Raw genomic sequence first — 16,722 nt, 5'->3', positions numbered from 1 at the left:
AGGCCAAATACACCAAAGGAGGAACTAAACGGCACGGCCCACTGCGAAGGCTGCGCACTTACAAGGGCGCATTTAATACGGGCATTAAAGTCCCAGTGAAACGCCTTGGAGCGTGCAGCGTGATTCGATGTGTGGACGTAATCTCAACTGAAAACGGAAAAGAGGGAGACATGTATATTTTAAATAACCAAAAAGCTGCATTTAATAGCGTGTAACGGTTACATTTTCTAAACGGGAATTTTGTTAGCGCATAGGAGCATATCTTGACGTTCTTAAAGCTAACTTATTTTATTTAAACTAAATTACTATAGGCCTATGGATGTAGCAAAGAGAGCGAGTTGGATGTTTCCACTCTGTGATGTCGAAAACTTCAACCATAAAAACATACGTCATGTAAACATGTTCTAACATCCCACTCTGTGATGTTACAAGATAACCCAAAGATAAAGTAATGCATAAAACTATATTTTACATTTTTTATTAAACACTTTGAATTGTATTTAAAGAAGAACAAATAAATGTAAAAAATGTCATATTCCACTAGGGGGTGCTAAAGGGACCACAGTTCGAAAACCACCGGGTTAGACTGTTACAATGAGTTTTTATTTCTGTAGTAAATTCCTCGTGGCCTTCTATGGAGACATTACGGGAAGCTGTTTGTGTGATAATCAAAGAAACGAATCAAAGTTTACTGTATTGACTCTCGCTAAAAAAAAATCTACGTTATTTAAAAAAATGTACGGTAAACAAATTATTTATCTACCAGTTAAAATGTTTTAATTTAATGAGATAAACACAAGTGGATGAATTTAAAAGTATTTAAGATATTGAAAGATATTCTATGGTGGTCATATAACCAAACAGCCTTAGAAAAAAGAACAACAATTCATTCAACAAGAATAAAAAAATAACTCAACACAGGAGATTACATCTTAAGTACAAAAAACAGTTGACGTCATGGATCAAATGTGTCAGTCTGCGACTTTTTTTGTTTTCTAAAAAAATTACTGTACAACACACACTTGCCCACCTATCACAAAGACAACGAAAACATACAACTGACTGGGTGACGCATAAAAGAAAGTTTGAGCTATTTCTTGTTTTTGGCTTGATTTCTTGGCGAACCTTTCAGCAGATCCCGAATCTTGAGGTAAACGCCTGTTGCTTCAGCAACCTCTGTAAACTCAGGGGTGTCCTCAAAAGGAATTATTCCCGCAGCAAATTTGCTACGGTGTGGGACGAAAGTAACTTTTTTTGTCACAGATTCCTCAGAGATCTCGGCCTCTTCAGCGTTACATTCCTGAACCACGACCTGCGGCGTGTTTTCGGTACCGTCCTTTGCATCTTGACTATCACTTTCCTCATAAACTTCATCCAGAACGATAATGTCACTCATGTCCTCCTGCACGTCAGTCACGTTCTCTTCACTCGCATGTTTTACCCGTTCATCATCTGTTCTCTCGGCCACACAAACACCACTCACTCCAGGCGACGTCGGCGTGCTCAGGACTTCAAACGTGTGACTTGAGCTCTCCGCTGGAATCTTTTCACTGTCATCCTCAGCATCGGGCCTCAGGGGAGTGCAAACGCTCGGGGAGCTCGGGACGGGGGTCACGGACGCTCCGGCCTCAGAGTCGCTGTTGGTGGTGGTGTCCGCCTTCTCGAGGGCCAACCATAAAAGCCTCTGCTGCTCTTCCAGTTCTTCCAGGGTGAGCCCATCCTCTGACTCCTCCCCCTCAGCCATGCCTCTCGCTGGGATGGATGGAGAGTTAGATGCAGGAGGAGTGTCTTTAGGGAGTGGAGGTGGGGTTGGTGTGGAGGGCGGCGTTCCCAGTGGTAGTGGTGGGGGAATGCTGGGGGACGAAGCGCCGGGAGGAGGCGGTGGTTGGAACTTGAAACCATCAGATCTCTTTGGAGTACTGGGGTCCTGATCTATAAGTGGATTAAATTGTCAATTTCATGGTGAAAACACTCTTTTTTTCTTCAAATCTCTATTTTCCCATGTACTCAAATCAATATACAAGCTTTCTGTTTGATCAGCTTAGGGGAATAACTAAGAGGCAAAAACTCGTACCCGACTCTATCTCCATGTCTGATTCTTGATCTGAATGGGATCTCAGTTTCTTTGTTTGACCGAGTATCAGTTCAGTTGTATGACGCCTTTTATTTCCAGAACCAGGCTGTGGGAGAATAAATGGAGTTTATATAGAAATATAAACAGGCGAAAACTTAAACCAAAAAAACGTACATCATGTAAACATGTTCTTACCGATGAGAAAGTGTTTGTTAAACAAGCAGCGTAATTTTCTTTCCAGTGCTGTGGTTGCATGGGGACGGACCCAAAAGATCTGTATTCCTGTACACAAAAATAGACAAGTGTTTAACGACTTGAACTTTAAAAGAAGACATTTTAAAGAATGTATGAAAAGCAAACGGTTCTGGGGCACTTCGGACTACCATTGTAATTTTTTCTATTATGGTAAGCAATGGGGTCTAAGAACTATTTGGTTATAAGCATTCCTTTCTCCAAATATCTTTCTCTGTGTTCAACCAAACAAAGAAATGTATACAGATGTGGAACAACAAGAGGTTGAGTAATTCATGACAGAATTTAAATTTTTGGGTGAACTATCCCTTAAACAGTTATTGATTCTTTGCGGTTATGTTGCTACCACTGAAACAGTCTATAGTTTTGTGGCTTGGTGTTACTGTATAAACAGAGAAGCACAATCTCTATGCAAATGTTTCCACGTTTCATCTTAAGTATATGTGCATTACACTTACATCCCTGACATTGGACGGAGCCGTTACATTAAAGCCGGGAAAGTCCACCAGCTTCGAGACATCATATGAGATGTTGCTCTGGTTGTTGTCATCATCAGGACCATCTACGTCTTTTGATTCTTGCAAATAAAGTTAAAGCCGATGACCGTCATTATCAAAATAGTACGTTATAGCAAGAGTTACCATTTCAATCACAATATTAATTTAATCTACATTTGGAAAATCTTTCAATTCTGATCCTAAAACAGTATAAAAATTACCTTTGCCATCATACAGCGTCAAGCCTGAGTTCTCCGTCTCTGCCTCTTTTAGCCAGCCGTGTGGGTATCCCAGCTCCCGCATGCGATAGATGTAAGGGGGGAGAGTGTTTGTGGTGATGCCGAGGGCGTCGAGAAGCTCTTGACTACACAAGGACATCATTTTTATTTCATCTTAGTCTTTAAATCACTTTGTCATTTTCTATTTAAAGTAAACACTGAATCAATGTCTAAATCTGGGCTTCGCTGAGCATAAATGAAATAAAAACACAGCTGACCTCACAATTCCCGGCTTGTACTTTGCAAATCGTTCCTCCACCTCCTCTGCGTGGTAGCGTTGATTTCCCACACTGCTGTTTTGTGTAAACTCCTTCCTCTTTTCATTGATGCGAGCCATGTCTTTGGGCTTAAACGGTAGAAAGCATTTAAAAGAATCAAAGTGTGTTTTAAATTGTGTTGTGACTCTGACATTATTTTCATACTTTTTTTAAATCAATTCTAAAGTGGTCTTGGTAATGCGGACTATCACCTCTGGACAATCTCGCAGCTGATGGTCTTCCGAACAGCAGTTAAAACAGCACGGTCTAGGCCTGCCAAGACACAACCGGACACACACAAAATGAACATATATTTTGTCTTGCACAGCAATTCTTGTAAAAAAAGTTGCTGTAGCATAATATTTCAGCAATGAACCACACCTTTTCTCTTTAATCTGAACCTCTTGACCCTCAAGAGCGATAACCTGGCCAAAGACCTGCTGGTATCTTTGCAAGCACGATTGAGGAACGGTGATTTACAGACACGTGTATAACATTAAAAGCCTTTTCTTAATTGTAAAAAACATAGCAAATCTAAGTTTCAGGATACTTTGGAATTTCCCATCCATCGGTCAGCTGCGGGTTTTCATTGATCAACGGCTGACCAAGTTTATCAACACAGAAGTTGTTGAAATACAAAACACTTCCTACTACCTGCAAAGCAAGAAAATGTGTATTAGTCTGGCATAAAAGTCTAAATTTGCAGTTCCCCAACATCCTCATCTCAGTAAATAAATTGTATAATGAATGTGTAAATGTGTGTATCAGAAAACATGCATTTTCCTAAATATTTAAAAGTCCCCGTGACCCGGATGTTTTTATCTTTGAATAGTGTAAACAACACAAACTCATATTGAAACAATGCGATGTGCTGTACTTCTGCCCCACCGCCTGCCTCCAGGTGCTCGTCTTTTACCGGAAATAATCGTACAGCTGTACCTGTCTTTTATAAATTCGATCAAACTAAATACACTTGGAAGATATGAAGTATGCAATACTACTGTATGGGTAGAGATTAAGATTAAATTCTACTCAAGATTAATATAAGACTGTCAGAAACTGCGTGTGTTGCTTCCTCTTTAACGTGTAGAACTTACACTGAAAGCATCTTTGACCTGTTTGGAGGAACAGGAATCCTGCACTTTATAGTTTTCCTCCATGACAAAACTTGAATACTGGGGAGAAAATAACATTTGCATTTTTGCTTACTAAGATAGAATGGTTTGTAACAAATGTCTTATCAAATAAATGCCTTAAAGACTTACATGAGGGTTGACATGAATAGCAGAGCCTTCAGGGTCATTGTGTTTCTGTTCTTGTAGGTGTTTTTGAACCAGACAGCAGATGAAGTCTTCGATATCTTGCCGACGTTGCCTGAAAACATAATCACACATAACCTTGGTTGACTTCTCAACAACAAAAGTTAAAAAGCAGAAATTTGTGGTAATTTCAAAAGGAAACGTTAATCCAAACAAATACCTACTTAGAAATGCTATTGTTCCCATAAAGAACTTGGCAGAGAGGTCCATCCGTTTTTGAATTTTCTATTTTTATACCTCTACAAACAAATCGACAATAAAACATGAATGTTACATATTGTTCACTTTAAATTGACAAATTGTGTAAATATTTTGTATCACTTACGTAGGACGACTTAATATGTTTAACATTCTCTTCAGTTCCTCATGTGGTAGGTGTTAAGGTACAAATACATGACAGTCTCAGATGATATCACTGTATTCGCCAAAATTGTATTGTATTATATTAAAATGTATTACATTTATATTACTGGCACTGCGTGTGATTATTGCCTTCTCAAGATGAATCATTTGTTGTATTTCTCAACTCTTAAGTTGCTTTAGATAAAAAAAATGTAATGCATTAGATCAACATTAGAGACTATTTCCAGTGTTGGGTGTAACTAGTTACTAGGTAATTAGTCACTGTAATTTAATTACTTTACCCTGGGAAAGGTAAAGAATGGGATTACTCTATATTTTTTTAATTTAATTAGTTACTTCTGATGAAATCGAACTAATCACTGTGTAAGATACAATAGTGGAATTGACATCAATCTTTAAAATGCATGCTTTGAAGAATCCTTCTCAAATATGTTATGTAGCTTTATATTATTCATTTGACTAAATTAAAAGAGCTGCTGCATGTCTATCCTTAAAGCCCTTAACTTATCAAGGTTGATATGGAAAATATAACGTCTTCAAATCGTTTTGGAGGGAGTCATTTCTAGATAATCTAACTACACCATTGAATATGTAATTAGCATCTAGTAATTAATTACTTTTTCAGAGTAACTTACCCAACAATGACTATTTAATACCATTCTTCTATACCCATCAAAAGCAAGGTGAGTTTGTACTGTGCATTTCTTAAAGTATGACGTCACATGAGAAAGTAACATTTTGGACACGAGCTTGAATGTTTTTCCTATAAGAAACACGCGAAACAGCGCAACTTTACAACGATGGACTATAACAAAATGCCTACATTTGTGCCTTCGCAAAAGTGAAAAAACTTAAACTGAAACCATAGTCCTCCGATACGAGTTATAACAGCCATGACAGATCCACACAACTGTCGTTTCTCCACGTGACATTATAAACTCTACTGAGTACAATGCAGCTGTATAGTAACCCTACAGTTAACGAATCAACAATATTACGCAAATAAATGAACTTTCACTGTGTACATAAGCGCCCAAACGCATCTCAGCCTACACACGGGCACTACAAGGATATTCTCTGCGTTCAGACGCTCAATCGTCGTTTCGCACGCGACTAAACGATCGTGCACTTCATCCGACGCCTCTTCGTCGCAATCACTAAAGCGAATGTGCTTCACAGCAGGCGCATTCTCAAACTGATCGAACAGTTCGGTGTCTCCAAAATCAACCTCCGCCATGTTTAATGATCACAGTGACGACGCTGACTTCTTCTTCGGTTTGGTTTTATGTCGGGTAGCGCAAGCCTTGAGGCGCATTATCGCCATCTACCGTGTTGGAGTGTGATGGTCAACGTGACGTCAACGGGTCTGTAAAACGTGCTGACTCTGGGCGCTGATTGGCTGAGGGACCGGAAGGAGGAAGTTGTTAAAACATCGTCTGTAAAAACATGACAAAAGTGTTTGAGTTTTGGATCTGTTTTAGCTGAACAGAATATGACTGGTGCAAAGGTTGCATTACAAGATGATTTTTGATCAACGCTAAACATAGTTTAACGTGTATGTTTGTATATTTAGGTATTTTAATCATTTGAAGTCGTTTTTTGTGTTGTTGGAATTGTGTCTATAGCAGCATGACATCTAGTGGGGTTTCTCTCATCAATTTGTCGCATTGGGAATGCGGGAAAAGGAGGATACGGTTCTTGTATCTTGCAAACAATAACTCCTTTCAAGTTGCTAAACATGGCACAAACGAGGTACATAAATTCACAAAAAAGCATTATGTTGGGTAGCATGATTAAAAACATGCTAGTAATGTTTATTCATATAATTAATATTTATTAATTTAAAATAGATATTTAAATTAATTTTATGATGTAACTTTTATTTTGTAGGATCAGATGATTCCCCTCTTTCTTGGAGCTGATCTGTTCTCAGGCACAGACATTCGCAGTGAAAACCAACCCAGATATCATGCCAAATTTGCTAAGCGAGGACTAGCAACTAAACTGTTTTTCTCATCAGGTACCACGGTGGTCTTTTCTCGTCTCAGACAATGATGATCTGGTCCTTTCAGAGGTTAATCCTTCTCTTTCTCTGATCTTCAGACTTCAGATTCCAGGGACTGAGACTTCCCTGCTCCAGCAACAATCTGTGGTTTTATAGCGTTCATGGAGTTTTCCGAGTGGCATTTGAACTGTATAGCAACCAAGATCAGCTGTCAACGGTGGAGTCCTTTCAGGTAACTTGAACGTGTCATTTAAATGACTACCCTATTGTTTTCCTTGTCCAAATCTACTAATGATTCAAAACAATACTTTATTTATAAGGGTCTATGGAAGTCTCGGATCGATGAGGATAAACTAAATATGAACTATCATCTTGCTGCCCGGGTGGATGTTCAAGACCAAGTGGCACAAACAGTATTGACAAATAATGTAACATGTGCATCATCCCAATGCCATCCGAACTCTCAGGAAGGAGAAAAGATCTTGAGCGACTTTCACATGGATGAGTCCGGTAATTCATCATCTACAGACCACGACTATTGTTCTCCAACAGAACAATCCAGTACACGCCAATATGCTTTACTTGCTCACAAACTCAAGAGCATTGGAGAAAAAGTAAAGTCTATTACATACATTGAAGAGGAACACTTAAAGACAACCATGAAGATACTTGACTATTTGGAGTGTTGTATTACTGGGATACCAGATGAGGTCAGACTGACGGATCTGGCGATGACATTGTTTCAGACTCATTTTCAAGGCTACTCGATCTACTCGAGCACTCTTCTGAAAACGCTGGCAGGCTGGCTCGGTCAGCAGTTCAGCGCAGCTAACGGCACTATAAGTCATCGAGTTGAAGGTTTTAAGGCCCAACACATTGAACACATTACAGATCTGCCTCCGCCAGAGGAGCTGGTGTCTGAACTTTTCCCAGAGGCCATGCGGAATCTTCTCGCTCACTGGATGGGTCTGAGTGAAGAGGCGGACGACTGGAAAAGACACAGCGAATATCCCATTCTATTGCTTATCCTAGAATTCGCCAATCACAATCTTATTACAGGAGTGGCGCATGTGTTATATTCCAGTCTAATATCTAAATAAGGACACTTACGTTAAATCACTCAAGAAGTATGAGGCCTATCTCCAATCATTCCAAAGAAAAAAAAATTGAAAAGTGTTTTTCAGCAGTGTTTTACATTCTCACGAATAGCGCACTATCCCATTCATCTGATGTGACAAACATAAGTTTCTCTCACTAGTGTAAAATCATTTTTGTCTACACATATCAATCTGTAAATCTTATTTTTATTATATTTGAGAGTTACAGTTTGTTATAAGTTTTATTGTGTAGCAAACAAGGAGTTGTTTTGTTGTTCGTAGAGTTGAGGTGTATTATTTTGGGGTCCACCGAGAGATAATATATTTGGTTGCCCAATGAAATAAATTAACGCTGAAGCATAAAGTGCTTTGTATGTCTGCAAATTTTTAAAATCGGGAAGTGTAGAACTTGTTGAAACATTTAATGCTTAATTACATGTGATTTGCCATTTATTCCCATTGTGCAATATGTATTATTACTATACATTATGATCGTGCAGTGAGTAAGTAAAGTTCTGCTTATTAATAACCTATAACTGGATGTGTTTACCAAGGGGCGGGATCATTTCAGCAGTGTTGTCTCTGCCCTCCTCAGATCAGCTGTAGTTCACATCATAAACACAGACTGACTGAGACAGAGAAGTACTCCAGCGCAGTGATGTTATGTGCAGGACACATACAGCGATCTACAGCGTTTCATATCACATGGAACTGAGGAATTTTCTTCTGTAGTCTATTCCTCTATTAAAACCAAGAGGTAAGATCACATTACAATATTGTCTGCAGATTCAGAGCGCTGCGATCTGTTTCAAATATTATGGACTCTTGTTTGATATTGATTGAAATCATTTAGGCTGTTAATACCTTGAATATGTGAACAAAACTATTTTATGATAACAAACAGACAGTTTGACACAGATTATTTCTCAAGGTTGATTTATTTCTGTATCGACAGTGAATGTATATTATTTACGGAGATAACAATATAATAATGTTGTTTGGTGTACATCCCTGTCCAGTGACTCAATGACAGATCCAGCCAGAGAAGAACAGTAAGAGGGTGTCTGAAACGGTCATGTCTCTCATTTGGCTCATCATTGGAACCTTTGTTTAGCTGTTTTTGGTGTCTTTATTATGGCCCAATGCAGTTATTTAAAATATTTTGTCTTAAAATCTTTCTAAAGTTTAATGATGGACAGATTTGCACAAAATTTTTATTATAATTAGTTATGCTTGTGATCACATTTGACATATGTACAAACAGCATGAAGGTTTAAAAACCCAACATCTTGAATGTTTTTGTGTTTCAGGTCATCATTGGTATGGTCACACGCACACACATGTGATGGCAGATAACTGGACCGGTGAGGTTGTGAGCAATTGGTCTCTGTGTAAAACTGAAGCAAAGCTTCATCACTGCAATGATTCAGAAGACGTGAGATCTCAAAGTCCTCCTCCTCTGATGGACGCATGGCTGGTCCCTTTGTTTTTTGCTCTCATTTTGATCGTGGGTTTGGTGGGAAACTTGCTGGTCATCTATGTAGTGTTAAGAACCCAGCAGATGAAAACGGTTACAAACCTCTATATAGGTAACTAACAGTCTTCGTTCTGATAAATATATGATCTGTCAGATCTTCACGTTCATTTTTGTATTTCGTTAGTGAATCTCGCCACCACAGATGTACTGTTCCTGGTGTGTTGTGTTCCTTTCACTGCCACTCTGTACCCGCTTCCCAGCTGGATATTTGGAGACTTCATGTGTCGTCTGGTCAATTACCTGCAACAGGTGAGAACACACATTTCATGCGGCTTTGTATACTTACACATTTACTGACACTTTGCATAATCACTGAAATGACTTTGACAATATCGTTATAAGTTTACGTAGAAATACACCAATATTAAATGTATAGCTGATTATTCAAAGTAATGTGTGTTGATACCGATACTGAGTTTTAACTACATTCTAAACGTTAAAATTATATTTCTTAACTTTCTAAATATTGTTAATTTATATAATGACCATTAATACTGATCATCAAACCGGTGAGGTTTCTTACCATTTTCTGTATTGAGCACAAATTCAGTGCATTTTCAAATCCTCATTTGATTGACAGGATAAATCGGCCCTGATCATCCGCAGTTTTTTATCGGCCGATTGCTTTTAGCGACCCATACCGATTATTGGCCAATATATAGCTGCATCTCTAATTTTATGTATTACTTCTTTATTGTGCATTCCAATAAATATCAATCAAACTGCAGTTGGTTTGTTTTTATTTCAGCCATTATAACTAATAAAATACAGCTAACACAATAAAACACAGTAAAAACATGATAACATAAACACGATTTTCTCATTTTGGAACCAAACTCTTCATTTGTACTGAAAAACAAGACAAAAATTCTCAGTGTGAAAGTATTATTATTATTACGGATCCATTTCATAATAGCCAGCAGTTATTTTTGTGTTATCACATGTGGTTTATCACATACACGTATAGATTTGTTCTTCATTTATTGTCTTTGAATGATGTCACAGGTTACCGCGCAGGCGACCTGCATCACTTTATCTGCGATGAGCGTCGATCGCTTTTATGTGACCGTCTACCCACTGCAGTCCCTCCATCACAGAACACCACAGATGGCTCTGACTGTCTGCACTACTATCTGGATATGTATGAACAATTGTTTACATTTCTGTTAATTCTATAGTTTATCACAGGTAGCCAAAAAGTCAAACTCAACGTTTTACTTTCAGTAAAACCCCTATCTGGGAGCTTTTTATCTTCAAATAGATCTGTGCGAAGGTCAAAGTGACAGTCGGAAACAAAGAGATCGACCCAAGAATAAAGATTCTCTCATCACGATATTTTGAGACATGTCTCAGTTGATTTGTGTTAATGGAAGTCCAATGTTTGGTTACCAACATTATTCAAAATATCTTCTTGCAGAAGAAAGTTTTTATTACAATGTTTAGGTACATTTAAAATGATAATAATGTACTGCAAATGCATTAAGCAATCACAATGTTCTGTCTAATACGTATTTCCATTTCTCAATTTTTCTGGACACAGGCTCTTTTCTGCTTTCAGTGCCCATTGCCCTGTATCAGCATACGGAGTCATATTTCTGGTTCGGGCCGCAGACGTACTGCACCGAAGCTTTTCCTTCTGTCTCTCATAAGAGAGCTTATACTCTGTACTCTTTCCTGGCTGTTTACCTGCTGCCCCTCATCACCATCTTTACATGTTACGCCCTCATGCTGAAACACATCGGTCACCCCGCAGTGGAGCCTCTTGATGGCTATAACCAGGTGTATGTCTTTTTATATTCTTACATGATGTCAACATTTCAAAATAAATGTTTCGGTTCTTCTTGTCAAGCTGCCGACGCAAGCCGAGCGAGCTGAGGCGGTGCGGACGAGGGTCTCCAGGATGGTGGTGGTGATGGTGCTGCTGTTTTTATTCTGCTGGGGTCCCATCCAGATACTGATTCTCTTACAAGCCTTCTGTTCAGAGGATCTGAGTCACAGTTATACGCTCTACAAACTGAAGATCTGGGCTCACTGCATGTCCTATTCCAACTCCTCCATCAACCCGCTGGTCTACGCCTTCATGGGTGCCAACTTCAGAAAGGCCTTCAGGAGCGTGTGCCCTTTCATCTTCAAAAGGGACGGAAGAATATCAGAGCTTCTCCCCACCCATAACAGTGAGATGAACGTTCTTTCATCCTGACCTTAAAAGACTGACTGGAAAGGTTAGGTTATTTGACCTGTGAAAGACATGTACGTTTGACACACATACAGTCTCAAATCGTATGGGATAGAATGATTAAAGGTAGAAAGCCAAATTGAGATATTACACACCTCATGAATCTGAAAAAAGATGTGTGTGTGTGTGTGTGTGTGTCCCTGGGAATCGCACGGTGCTCTTATAGTTATGATAATGGCTCATCTACAAATGTTTTTAATACTGCATGTATTTTTTAATTGAGCGGACTTTGAATGAAAAATTATTGTTGTCATTGATGTACAGGGTTATTTTAAAAGAAGCTATCTGGTTTAATTTACTTAATTTCATTGTAATCTTTTATCTATTTATGTCGTGTTTTACATCTGAAATAATCCCAAGAAGGCTAAACAGTTATTGTGTCCGTTTGACATTATTACATAAAGAGCAATTATTTGTAAGTGATAAACAAATGGTTTGCTTCAGATCTTAACTTTACACAAACGAAAACTGAATCAACTGGGGATGTTTTCTTTAATTGTCAGCCGTTTCTTATGTTGCATGCTTTTCACTCAATACATGTATTGAATATACTTTATTTTCTGACACAAAGCAACGGAACGCATTAAAAATAATAGCAAGAAAAGACCAATCCGCAAGTTCCCCCGTATTTTTCTATATGTGTAAAATAAGTTTTTTTTCAGACAGATCTGATGGATTGTGTTCAGGATTGTGTCTTTTATATGTAAAACTCTAGACTTAAAATTAAAACAAACGTACAAATGAACTAAAAGTGGCTATAGCATGCAGTGAAATGGGCCACTTATGCAGACAATGTGTCTTGCGAAAACGTGTTAATTGGGGTTTAAATGTTTAACAACATACAGAGCTCCCAAGATAGACTACTCTGGTTTCAGCATTTAGAAAGTTCTTCATTTAAAATATTTGATGTTACCCCTAGTTTTTAGCCTAGTTTTATCTTATTACTTGAAAGGTTATTACTTAAAAATATACGGTTTGCTCATAATTTTGGACATACAAACAAACCTGTTTTACTACACGAGTTTCGAGATTTCAAGACATATATATATATATATATATATATATATATATATATATATATATATATATATATATATATATATTCTTTTATATATCTTAAGTTGTTCTTCTTTTGTAAACTTTTTGTAGTTTCAACATTTGCGTTCAGTCAATACAAAGCTGTCAGGCTTTACACTTACATTTATTAGAAGTTGATCATCTCAAAAAACAATTCTAGGATTTGAAAGTAAAGGTCACTTGTGTTCAAAAACTGCTCAACCCTTCAATATTTCACAGGTAATTCATGAAAGCCGTTGATCTATTTTGTAGCCTGTTTCTGACATTACAACCACAAGACGTAAAGGGTTAACAGAAAATGTGATTATCCCATCTTGTGATCCCATACCCATCCATGAAAGAAAGTGTTTTATATTTGCAAAGTGGGTCATATGTGAACGCATACTCGGTACAGATCCTGCCGGAAAGCCCCTGGTGAGTATTTTTATATACATTTAATGAGTATTATATATATATATATATATATATATATATTATATGATATATTATTATATTTGTGAAATTCCAATAGTACTTCAAGCTGTTGAAAAGATACAAGTTGTTCATTACATTTCTTCTGTAAATGAGACAATAGTGTATGTGTGAATTCTTTTATGATGAAGTTTCGACCATAGTTTTCATATACACTGAAATAAGCTGTCGCTTTTTGGTTACTGTAGTAGTTATATCTTCTAAAAAGAAAGTAAGTTAGTTTGGGGGAGTTCTTATGATTAATGCATACAGATCTCTCACAAGCTCTCATATGGGAAACAATACTTTGAGAAATTCATGTTAAAGAATCTCTAGTTAAAAAAATGATATTGCTTTAATGATTCAATGTTGTGTCTGTGATGAAGAATGGACTCTCTTGATTCTCCTGTTTAAATGGGACACGCTTGACATTGTTTATTTAATTTTAAGCATCTTTTACAGTATGTTATATTTGTATATCTTTTTATTTTGCATCTACACTGTAAAAAAACAGACATTTTCTGCCAGCTGCGGCAGAAATATTCATAAAAATAATCTGTAAAACAAAACGTATTAATTACAGGTGATATATTTGCTATGGATATAATAAGACAACACCACAGAAACAACACGAAATAGAAATAAATAACAACAGTAGGTTTTGCATCTGTAAAGCTGTTGTTTAATTTGTGTAAAAAGGTGACCTTAAGTATATTATACTGAGCCATACCTGAAGCATCACATTCTAGTTTAGAGAAATGTGATATCTGTCATATATGCCATATTTCAGGTGGCTTGCTTTCCTTTTCCTTGTTGCCAATGCATGTATATCTAGATTGCCAGTGATGTACCATTTTATCTTTTTACTTGCTTTTTAACAGATCAGTAATATATTGATCAGATCATGTGTCCTGATGCGGTGGTGGTGGGATGCTGACCATATTGAGGAGTGTGAGAGCAGCATCATGGACACGGGGTCTCTGGCACCTGGGGGTCTCCAGAGACTCTCCTTTGCCTACCAGAACCTCTCTGAGATTCCCTACGACACTATCCTCCAACAACAGGACACCCTAGAGGTTCTGGACCTCAGTTACAATTTGCTGGACGAGTATCCTTGATCGTATGTTTGTGTACATTTTGTTGATGTGTGTTGGACATCTTAAGAGACATTGTTGCTGAAATAATAACATTTACTAATCGGTAAGATATTGAAAATGTTTAGTTATTTTTTTAATTCCAGAGGTTTAATCACATAAGGAGAGATTGAATGAAAACAGTTTACGAGTATAGAGTACATAGACACGGGTCTTCTGCATTACAAGTCCAAAGTTCTTGCCCTTAACCAGACTTTTAACGGAACCCGGCTCTTTTGGGGGGGCTGGAAAAGCTCAGAACACTCAACCTGGACTGCAATAACTATAATTCACATGTCAAATTTCCCTATATGCCCAGTCTCACCGCCTTATGGCTCAACAAGAACAAAATCAGCAACCTTCCCATTATTGTAGAGGAGATCTGCTCCAAATTTCCGAATATCAGGTGAATTCCCATTTTTTTGGAAATGAATCTATCAATAAATCTCTTTTACCCAGCATCTGTCCATGGGGAATGCAAACATTGGTCAGTATATGCTGTTTGTTTATTACTTCATTACAGATTTCTTAGTATGATGAACAATGAAGCAGCACCCAGTTATTTTAATGGAGGGAGTCTTACCCAGTATGTTGATTACAGGTGAGAAAAAATCCATGAAACATTTTGGTTTGTTTCAATGATAAACCAAAGGCTACAAAATATATTCCACCATAGTTGACATTGAAATCTTGCTGAATATACTGCAAGTGAATTAATACGGCACACCAAACATCACAGTGTAGTCTAAATAATGTGTGATTTGAATATGTAATATACCCAGTTCATTTGAGTCATTCATTCAATGTGTTGATAACAGGGAGTATGTGATCAGTCAAATTCCCAGTCTGGAGGTGCTTGACGACACGGAGGTGCAGGAAAAAGAACTGGAGCTGGCCCGGAAAACCTATAGGATGCAGAGGATCCGAGAAGGCTGCAGAAAGAGGAAGGAGCTTCATCGCTAACAGCAAACCGTTAATAATCTCATATCATATGTGTGCTGAACTATTTGCGATACCACAACAATCTGAGCACTCATACCAGACTTTACATGCTTCAAAGCCTGCAAAATAAGTTATGAAGCAAAACACGTTTGCACTGTGATTGAAACATAAAATAAATATTATGTTCAACATTTTAAGTTTCTTTCAGAACATCTGAATGCACTTTATGGTAAAATGCAATGATTGAATGAACAATATAATGTTGCCTTATTTTTTCAATCTATTCTTATTTTCGCATAAAGTGAATTGTGCAAACAAACGTTTACAGTAAAGCTAAAGAACTACATTACTTAAGAGTTGCTTGTTCTTTATTCAGTTGATAACAAATCTGAACATTGCTTTCTTTCTATTAATTTCTTAGGGAAATGTGCCTTATAGAGGCTGAAAACCTCTGTGTGGTATTTTTGGGGAACAGCACAGGAGAAAAAACATCTGTATCTGTTATCAAATCCTGTAAAGCTCTAGTTTCTCTACATAATCCATGCGGGACTCTATTGTGCACAGATAAAACAAATAGTCAAAAGTATTTAAAGAACTTTGTTTCTGCAAAGAAATAGAAACTGGTCTGGTTCATGTTCCATGTAATTGTATAAACTGTGTAAAGCTGGTAGTGATTCTGAAGAAAATAAAGTAATATTCTTTTCTAACAGTTGCTACATGACCCGCTGTTGTATTTTATGCTGTTGCATGAGTTGTTAACCTGTCTGTGCATCAACCAATGACCATTTTCACACATTTTCTCTCGATCTTTCTGTCTACCAGGCTGTGTATGGCAAGGGCCTTGCGCTATGATACATATGACGGTAGATTTGTTGACGGTACCAACAAACAGACATGACTCCTTAACACACTTTATTACATAACCGATACCGTGTATTAAATAATTCATACACAACATTAAATGCCTTAAAATTTATATTTATTGACATTTATAGGCCTCACTCTGTAGGCCTGAGTATTGCGGACAAAATGGCGGACAACGTCTATGTCCGGTTACAACAAACAGACATGACTCCTTAACACACCCTATTAAATAGCATATACAGTGTATTAAATGCATTACATAATTCATACACAACATTAAATGCTTTAAAATTAATATTTATTGACATTTATAGGCCTCACTCTGTAGGCCTGAGTATTGC

The 16,722-nt window shown here is 37.5% G+C and overlaps 4 protein-coding genes across 9 annotated transcripts; 3 read left to right on the top strand and 1 right to left on the bottom strand.

Moving 5' to 3' along the window:
• Nucleotides 1-155: 155 nt before the first annotated feature.
• Nucleotides 156-6,381, bottom strand: zcchc8 (zinc finger, CCHC domain containing 8). Of its 3 annotated transcripts, none has more exons than XM_079487406.1 (14): nucleotides 6,115-6,381; nucleotides 5,003-5,045; nucleotides 4,842-4,916; nucleotides 4,624-4,732; nucleotides 4,456-4,533; nucleotides 3,909-4,012; nucleotides 3,740-3,805; nucleotides 3,571-3,631; nucleotides 3,320-3,447; nucleotides 3,045-3,187; nucleotides 2,785-2,903; nucleotides 2,270-2,356; nucleotides 2,075-2,180; nucleotides 156-1,932 (listed from the first exon to the last, which is right to left on the bottom strand). In XM_079487406.1, exons 1-14 carry the CDS (start codon nucleotides 6,275-6,277, stop codon nucleotides 1,091-1,093), a joined length of 2,124 nt encoding a protein of 707 aa, XP_079343532.1. In that variant the 5' UTR covers nucleotides 6,278-6,381; the 3' UTR covers nucleotides 156-1,090. The 3 variants fall into 3 exon arrangements, with proteins under 3 accessions (XP_079343532.1, XP_079343533.1, XP_079343534.1); XM_079487407.1 differs by lacking the exon at nucleotides 6,115-6,381 and adding an exon at nucleotides 5,676-5,742 and having other exon boundaries at nucleotides 277-1,932; nucleotides 5,003-5,092; XM_079487408.1 differs by lacking the exon at nucleotides 5,003-5,045 and having other exon boundaries at nucleotides 277-1,932; nucleotides 4,842-4,914; nucleotides 5,676-6,302.
• A 56-nt stretch (nucleotides 6,382-6,437) lies between these two features.
• Nucleotides 6,438-8,728, top strand: LOC306891074 (uncharacterized protein). 2 transcript variants are annotated; one of them, XM_079451082.1, is made up of 5 exons: nucleotides 6,438-6,547; nucleotides 6,666-6,792; nucleotides 6,931-7,060; nucleotides 7,144-7,277; nucleotides 7,366-8,503. In XM_079451082.1, the coding sequence occupies exons 2-5, from the start codon at nucleotides 6,670-6,672 to the stop codon at nucleotides 8,143-8,145; spliced, it is 1,167 nt and encodes a 388-aa protein (XP_079307208.1). In that variant the 5' UTR covers nucleotides 6,438-6,547; nucleotides 6,666-6,669; the 3' UTR covers nucleotides 8,146-8,503. The 2 variants fall into 2 exon arrangements, with proteins under 2 accessions (XP_079307208.1, XP_079307207.1); XM_079451081.1 differs by having other exon boundaries at nucleotides 6,438-6,792; nucleotides 7,366-8,728.
• Nucleotides 8,092-12,288, top strand: kiss1rb (KISS1 receptor b). 3 transcript variants are annotated; one of them, XM_079451080.1, is made up of 6 exons: nucleotides 8,092-8,899; nucleotides 9,453-9,731; nucleotides 9,804-9,928; nucleotides 10,685-10,820; nucleotides 11,220-11,458; nucleotides 11,529-12,288. In XM_079451080.1, the coding sequence occupies exons 2-6, from the start codon at nucleotides 9,488-9,490 to the stop codon at nucleotides 11,877-11,879; spliced, it is 1,095 nt and encodes a 364-aa protein (XP_079307206.1). In that variant the 5' UTR covers nucleotides 8,092-8,899; nucleotides 9,453-9,487; the 3' UTR covers nucleotides 11,880-12,288. The 3 variants fall into 3 exon arrangements, with proteins under 3 accessions (XP_079307206.1, XP_079307205.1, XP_079307204.1); XM_079451079.1 differs by lacking the exon at nucleotides 8,092-8,899 and having other exon boundaries at nucleotides 9,263-9,731; nucleotides 11,238-11,458; XM_079451078.1 differs by lacking the exon at nucleotides 8,092-8,899 and having other exon boundaries at nucleotides 9,263-9,731.
• Nucleotides 12,289-14,356: 2,068 nt separating this feature from the next.
• On the top strand, nucleotides 14,357-15,538 carry LOC306903341 (leucine-rich melanocyte differentiation-associated protein-like; the record flags this gene model as incomplete). Its single annotated transcript, XM_079472422.1, has 4 exons — nucleotides 14,357-14,550; nucleotides 14,799-14,981; nucleotides 15,099-15,176; nucleotides 15,394-15,538. The coding sequence occupies 4 exons, from the start codon at nucleotides 14,357-14,359 to the stop codon at nucleotides 15,536-15,538; spliced, it is 600 nt and encodes a 199-aa protein (XP_079328548.1).
• Between the last annotated feature and the right edge of the window lie 1,184 nt (nucleotides 15,539-16,722).

The sequence above is a fragment of the Barbatula barbatula genome (assembly GCF_947034865.1).
Source record: "Barbatula barbatula genome assembly, chromosome: 2".
Taxonomy (NCBI): Eukaryota; Metazoa; Chordata; class Actinopteri; order Cypriniformes; family Nemacheilidae; genus Barbatula; species Barbatula barbatula.
The sequence above is the reverse complement of the archived record's forward strand: the minus strand, read 5'-3'. Positions and strand labels throughout refer to the sequence as shown.